General features: G+C 38.0%; 1 protein-coding gene across 1 annotated transcript; it reads right to left on the bottom strand.

Moving 5' to 3' along the window:
- Window positions 1-4,122: 4,122 nt before the first annotated feature.
- Window positions 4,123-7,747, bottom strand: LOC138948947 (mitochondrial carrier homolog 2-like). The gene has a single exon (XM_070320614.1). It carries the CDS (start codon window positions 7,745-7,747, stop codon window positions 6,833-6,835), a length of 915 nt encoding a protein of 304 aa, XP_070176715.1. The 3' UTR covers window positions 4,123-6,832.
- Window positions 7,748-7,823: the final 76 nt, after the last annotated feature.

A 7,823-nucleotide genomic window follows, 5' to 3' on the forward strand; every position in this document is an offset into this window, starting at 1 on the left:
ACTTCATTATAAACATGTATGGACCCCTACACCACTTGAAAGTAATGTAAGAGTGTCAAAAATCGTTAGAAAAAATCTTTACAGAGAATTATATTAGTTTGAAAATATTATAGTCCTTTGAGAACATCCATACAAAAAGTCACACAAAAATACACACGATAAACAATATAACTAAACTAACAGAAATCAGTGTGTACCTTCTTCACCATACCTACAGGACAAAAATCACGGATCAAATGTTGTCTTGATAAAAAAGGTATTACTACTGTAATTCTTTGGCTGTGAAGTTTGCATACATCTGTTCCTCACAATGTTTCTGGTTAGCTTGGTAAGAGTTTAGTCCCTTGCCCAAAACCACAGTAGTTTCCCTTGATCATGATCATGATCTACTCGCCAGTTACATGTTTCTATTCGCCATGGCGAGTAAAAGTGCTCGCCGCTTTCAGGGCTGTGATCTCCAACATGATCATAGTCTGGTTGACCCTTGTCAAATTTCAGGGTCACAGCTAGCTCATGTTTAGGTAATAGAAACTTAGGTTGAGGTTTCAGTGTTATCAGTCTAAAGCTTGGGTGTGATTGTCTGATTTTGATCCAATTTAACTCCTATGCTTGTTCATCTGTTCTAAGCTAAATAGATGATCAAAGTCATGAAAAAAATAGCTGAAAGTAGATTGAGGTTCGGTTTGAACTTTCTGGCTCAGACGTATTGCCGCTCCTCACAAATTTTTGTTAACATTTTTTTTTTTAATCTGAAATTGTTGCTACTTACTTACTGACGTTGAAAATTAAACTGTCATGTCCCAAAAGGTAATAATTGTATCGATCCCTTTCAGTGAAAGCTTCATTTGGTAGACCATGATCAGGGGGAACTACTGTGGTTTTGGGCAAGGGACTGAACTCTTACCAAGCTAACCAGAAACATTGTCAGGAACAGATATATATGCAAACTTCACGGCCAAAGACCAGTAGTTATATATATATATTTATTATCAAGACAATATTTGATCTCTGATTTTTGTCCTGTAGGTTTAGTGAAGAGGGTATACGCTGATTTCTGTTATTTTAGTGTTAATGTTTATCGTGTGTATTTTTGTATGACTTTTTGAGTCACTTGAGAAAAAGTGACTCTATGTAATCGGTCAGTGTTAGTCTGTCCGGCCGGCCGTCCGTAGACACCACCTTAACGTTGGACTTTTCTCGGAAACTATCAAAGCGATCGGGCTCATATTTTGTTTAGTCGTGACCTCCAATGACCTCTACACTTTAACGATGGTTTCGTTGACCTTTGACCTTTTTCAAGGTCACAGGTCAGCGTCAAAGGAAAAATTAGACATTTTATATCTTTGACAAAGTTCATCGGATGTGATTGAAACTTTGTAGGATTATTCTTTACATCAAAGTATTTACATCTGTAGCCTTTTACGAACGTTATCAGAAAAACAAGGGAGATAACTAGCCTTTTCTGTTCGGCAACACACAACTTAACGTTGGGCTTTTCTCGGAAACTATAAAAGTGACCGGGCTCAAATTTTATGTGAACGTGACTCATTGTGTTGTGAATAGCAATTTCTTCCTGTTCATCTGATGCCTCATATAATATTCAGAACTGCGAAAGTGACTCGATCGAGCGTTTGCTCTTCTTGTTATTATCCTGTGTCAACTTTGGTGTCTGTTTACACTTTTGGATTTGTTTGACATGAATTCTAAAGACATTGTTTTCTTTGCTTGTTTTAGTTGTAGTATTCATCTCTGTTTCATACATGTGGAACATGTTGGTTTTTTTAACATGAAGGTTACAAGAGGCTGAACATTAGGGAGTCACCGTTGATATTTTAAAGTTACATGTTTCTTTTGATGGAGTTAGAAAGCCACTTGCATATACATCAATGCAATTATTTTAGATTTTAATTTAGTTAAGTAATTTACAGCCATTTGGGAGGAGGGAAGTCTTTTTGCAGTCTTTAACAAGTTATTGGCACAGAAGATGCAACACAGCATTACCTTCTTTAAAATAAAATAACATCACTTGGTCGCATTGCTACTATGTTTGCAGTCATTGGAGAATAAAGCCGACACAAAAGGTCTTTGTTTTGTTGCTATCCTTAATAAACTTTGAACAATATGATGCAAAACGAGGTGTGAACAACCACTATGTAAGCATTTATTTTTCACTTTGTTTAAAAAAAGTGTTTTTCTTTTTTATTCACACACACACACACACACACACACACACACACACACACTAGGAGGCAATATACTAAGTGAATTTACATGAACAACCATTTTTGACTGGAAGGCTGTATACAGTGATCATGGAACCCCCTTCTCAAGATCCATAGTTTACCTCCCCAACCTTTTTTCTGATTTTCCGTTCATGTTGTAAATTTATCTCCATTTTAAGACTGAAAATCTCTTTGAAGATCTGATTTTGTCAACTTTTTTGAGATCTGAACAGGGGACTTCCATTGTTACCGATAGAACAATTAGTAGATAACCTGTGTCTTCAATCCAACTGCATTATGGAAGGTTAAGTGCAACAATAGCTTTTACAACAATTACTGAAGCTGCAAAGTTATCTAAAAATACCGTAACCTTGGGTTTGGTGTTAGAATCTTACTAAAGCTAGAACCCTGGACCCTCAAAATCCTGGGAAAATCAGGTTATAAGAGATTCTTTCAAGTCGCGTAAGGCGAAATTACTACATTTAGTCAAGCTGTGGAACTCACAGAATGAAACTGAACGCACTGCATTTTTTTTACAATGACCGTAGTCCGCCGCTAGTGCAAAAGGCAGTGAAAGTGACGAGCCTGTTCAGCGCGGTTGCTGCATAGCACGCTTTACTGTACCTCTCTTCGTTTTAACTTTCTGAGCGTGTTTTTAATCCAAACATATCATATCTATATGTTTCTGGAATCAGGAACCGACAAGGAATAAGATGAAATTGTTTTTAAAACGATTTCGGAAATTTAATTTTAATCATAATTTTTATATTTTTAATTTTCAGAGCTTGTTTTTAATCCACATATAACATATTTATATGTTTTTGGAATCAGAACATGATGAAGAATAAAATAAAAGTAATCTTGGATCGTTTTATAAAAAAAATAATTGTAATTACAATCTTGAGATTTTTAATGACCAAAGTCATTAATTAATTTTTAAGCCTCCATGCTGAAATGCAATACCGAAGTCCGGCCTTTGTCGAAGATTGCTTGGCCAAAATTTGATTGAAAAATGAAGGTGTGACAGTGCCGCCTCAACTTTTACAAAAAGCCGGATATGACGTCATAAGACATTTATCGAAAAAATGAAAAAAACGTCTGGGGATTTCATACCCAGGAACTCTCATGTAACATTTCATAAAGATCGGTCCAGTAGTTTATTCTGAATCGCTCTACACACGCACAGACACACACAGATACACCATGACCCTCGTCTCGATTCCCCCTCTATGTTAAAACATTTAGTCAAAACTTGACTAAATGTAAAAATGGAGGTAACTTTACAGATGTCAACAGGTGGTCTTCAATAGGGGTTCTTCAACGGGGGATTCCACTGTATCATGTCTATATTTCTGTCTTGGGATGGACCCTACCTACAGACACTCCGTACAGTATGGCTTGATACAAAAAATCGGGTCTAAAATAGGAGGGAGTCTTAACCCTATTTGGACTACATTGCCTCACATCTAAAAAAAATGTTTTTAAAAAAGCGCTCATATAATTCCGGTTTTGGGCCCTGAGCGACTCATTTCGCTACCGGAAAAATCCGGTATCCATCCAGAAAGAGTTCTTTCTTTCTTTCTTTATTTGGTTTTTAACGTCGTTTTCAACCATTCAAGGTTATATCGCGACGGGGAAAGGGGGGAGATGGGATAGGGGAAAGGGGGGAGATGGGATAGAGCCACTTGTTAATTGTTTCTTGTTCACAAAAGCACTAATCAAAAAATTGCTCCAGGGGCCCAGAAAGAGTTAAAATGGGGGTAAATTGACAGGTTATGAACAAGAAATCTCAAAATTCAAGGTCTTAAAAAGCAGGGGGGTTCCACTGTAACATTATCATTGCAAGACCATGACAGTGTCAGTAAATTCATCTTATCAAATCAAAAGACAAAGACTACAGTAAGCTTCAAAAGAGTTTATTCTTAGTCACAGCATCTTGCTGTTCTTACCAAGAGCAGAAAATATACGACACCCCAGTGATCAGCATAAACATGAATTGTATCGATTAACAAAATGTCTCTCACGTTTATCAAAAAGCTTGCACTTCACGCATCAATTAGTTACTGTGTGGTACATGTAATAGTCATTGGTTTCCAATACATAGGCAAGTAACAAATGAATCAAAAGAATATATTTACAAAATCAACAGAATGGAAAAAAACAATGTTGTTTACTTCTTGCAAATGAAGTTATTGAAAGGGCCTAACCTTGTGTGGATTTACACAAACGTTGTGTATGAATGTGAACATATATGTGCATGTGTTTGAGAGTGTGTGCACACACAATGTGGCAGTCATGAACTAACAACAGGATCATACAAACAGAAAACACACAGTTACCATGTTTGTTATCACGTGTTTATGGATTGATTAAAATTTTGGTCTTTGTTAAAAAAAACAAAAAACAAAAAACAAAAAAACAGGATCTTCTCATGACAATGCATCAAGTTGTAGATCTATACACCTGCAGCAGAGTAAATTACTCCATCCAACAGTATTTCATTTCTTTTATGTCCAAGCATATTTGAGTGAAAAATATTGTCAAATAACACACTAAACTTCTATCTGTAATGCATAAGAGTACTGACAATTTAAAAAAATAACTGCAGGTAAAATATTTTGTCGATAACACACAATTTTCCTGATACATTCACATCTGCCATCAGATAATCACGCCCCCAAAAAGCTCATGCATTCTTTGCAGGTAATCCCTTTGATAAAAAGTGAAAATGTTGCTCCAAATCACGTTTGCAATAAAGACTGCTCCTAGAAAAAGCTAAAAGCCCAACCAAGTTGGGCGAAAGAAAAGTCTTGGTAGCTGCAGAAGCAAACAAGTTTGATAGTGAAATTACTGTTGACAATCACACTGATTGTGTGTGTTAGCAAATGTGCAGGGGTCTTTGCATGTGTGTGTGTGTAGCTTTCAATAAAGTCTGAAGTATTTAACTCTCATTATGAATCTCACATGGAGCCAATAATCTGTGAACAGAAAGTCTGCACCATGACGGGAGCAAAATGTCCAGAGGCATGAGACACTCTTTGCAAAACACCAAAGCATATGTTCACCCAGTGCATTTGGCCAAAACATGCACACACACATACATGTATATACACACAGAGGAACCCTTTCTTTTACGACCACCCATGTCGGGGTAAGACTTCCCCACTTTTAAAACCTTTTTTTAGGATTTCTGTTCATATCGAATTATAATCCCTGTAAATTTACTCCTATTTTCAGACTCACTCCTTTTTGAGATAGGATTTTCTACAAATAAATGTGGTGATCTGAAAAGAGAGGTTTGACTGTACTGCCTCCCTGATATAGTGAGGAGTTCAACAACTTCTCTGCAATTTCATGCTTTCTTTTCTTAAGATCACTCATACACAGTGGCTGACTTGAGACACTGATACAAATGCCACATAATTCCAGAAATACAAAGAAGCAGAAATTTTGCAATATGAATTTTCACTAGAGCTGAAAAAGAAACTGAGTTAACCACTTAACATACTGTTACAATACAGCTTGGTGACAAAAGCTCTACGAGCCTTGCAAAAAATGTCACAAATATTATCACAGAGTGAACTTACAGTTACAAGCAAAACTATTTTTCCAGACAATCTGAAAGTTCAATAGTTCAAGTTCAGCTGCTAACAAATCAGAAAACAAAATATAAACAAGGCATCTGATAACATAGATGTACAACTAATAATGTACAAATCACAAGCTCTGGTACACTGAAAAAACACATTTTTTGCAAGATTATACCTAACTTCCCAAGTCATTAAAGCATCAAGATCACCAAAGATTTAATAAATCAGTATCTAAAAGAGGGAGAAATGGCTACATGATATGAACAAGTCACACATTTTGCATAAAATTCTTCTTGAATTATGACAACATAAACATGTTGGAATCAACTTTTTTATCTCTTTATAAGCATTTAAAGTTTAGCCTGGATTCATACAAAACACAGCTGTAACTTCTTGGGTTTGACTGAATAAATTACATAACTTTCACTTGGGCAATGGATCGTGTCTTGGATCTGCATGGTTTATAATTGACAGCCATATAATACATATATATCTGGTAACATTTTATGAACTTGTACACTCTCTAGATTTCCCTGACATACAAACAGATACTTGAATTCTTGACATTCAAAGTTCAAGATAACAGATAAAAAAAATAAAATTTAAAAAAAGGTCGCAGCTGACAGTAACAAATGACATTCATCAGTATGACCATAAGCAAATCAGTAAGTAACTTCTGTGTCAACAGCCAGCCAGAATTACAAATACAGAAAAACTGTACCTACTGTGTAACAATGCACTGGTGTATTTTTAATGTCAATTAATTTACGAGCCAACTTTACTTGTGCAACACAGTCTACAATTTACTAAGTATAATTGGAGAGTGGGAGGAGGGGGGATTGCCGTTAAATTTTCTTTTTCTTTATCAAAGCCACTTGTCAAAAAGACAATAATGCATAAGATTAAGAAACTATCTACATATAGGTTATGGACTAATGATTTCTATTCTATAATCTTCTGTTTAAATTAATTCACAAAGTACTAAGAAAAGCTACCAGCTGTCACTGTGTCAATGTCAACCTAAGCAGCCATGAGTTTTCCATCTCGCATCACAACAGGACCTAGGTAGTAGCGCCAGAACATACTGGAGCCTCTCTTCAGCTGGCCCTTGGCAGCCAGGTCAGAGAAGCAGTCGACCCAGCTTTCGTAGCGTGGCATCAGGGGCGGGCTAGCTGCCCTGAGGCCCGACCTGTTGAGAGCCATGATGTTGGTGGTGAGGGTGAAGGGGTAGGTGAAGTGTGACACCACTAATCCACACGCTGCAGCTGTGTACGATTTCATGTCCTTCTCTTCCACAAGATAGCGGTTGAGGAGCCTAGCCAAGAAGTTGGTGATCCACACGGTGAGGACTTCGCCGATGAGACGTGGAATCAGTCCGGAAAAAAACCCCAGGATCCCGTCGTTCCTGTACATTTCTCGGAGTGAGGAGAAGATGGAGTCATAGGCTTCTTCCCGACCGACGAACTGGATCATACAGCGTACCGTGACAACGTGCAACGGATGGCTGACGATAATACCGCAGCAGCGGGAGATAGTCTCTTGGGTTGTGTCAAAACAGAAACTTTTCAGCCATGACACGAGCTCGTCTTCTTCCTCGCCCTCAGCTCTCTCGGTTTTGTTGAAACTCCTGTCACCAGCTGCTGCCTTGAGCCTTTCTGCGACATGGTGCTGCACGATGTTTCCCACCGTACCCGACAGAACTCGCGGAACCACCCCACGATAAAGTCCCCAGAACCCGTCAACCTTCTTGATGTGGGAAATGTACTGCAACACGTTCGGGTAAACCATGGACTCCTTGCCAAAGAGTGACACGGAAGACTTGGGTTGTAGAGGCTCGTACCCTGCTTGAATGAGCACCTTTGCATAGCCCAAAGGATGCAAAATACCGGTGACAAGCGCACCTGTGCCGTACTGAGCTAAGGTTATCGCAGCCATCTTGTCGACGGAAGACAGGACGCAGTTGTTTCCCTTTACCGGCGTCTGTCCAATCACAAAGCCTATGACATGGTCG

The sequence above is a fragment of the Littorina saxatilis genome, linkage group LG15, assembly GCF_037325665.1.
Source record: "Littorina saxatilis isolate snail1 linkage group LG15, US_GU_Lsax_2.0, whole genome shotgun sequence".
In the NCBI taxonomy this organism is placed as follows: domain Eukaryota; kingdom Metazoa; phylum Mollusca; class Gastropoda; order Littorinimorpha; family Littorinidae; genus Littorina; species Littorina saxatilis.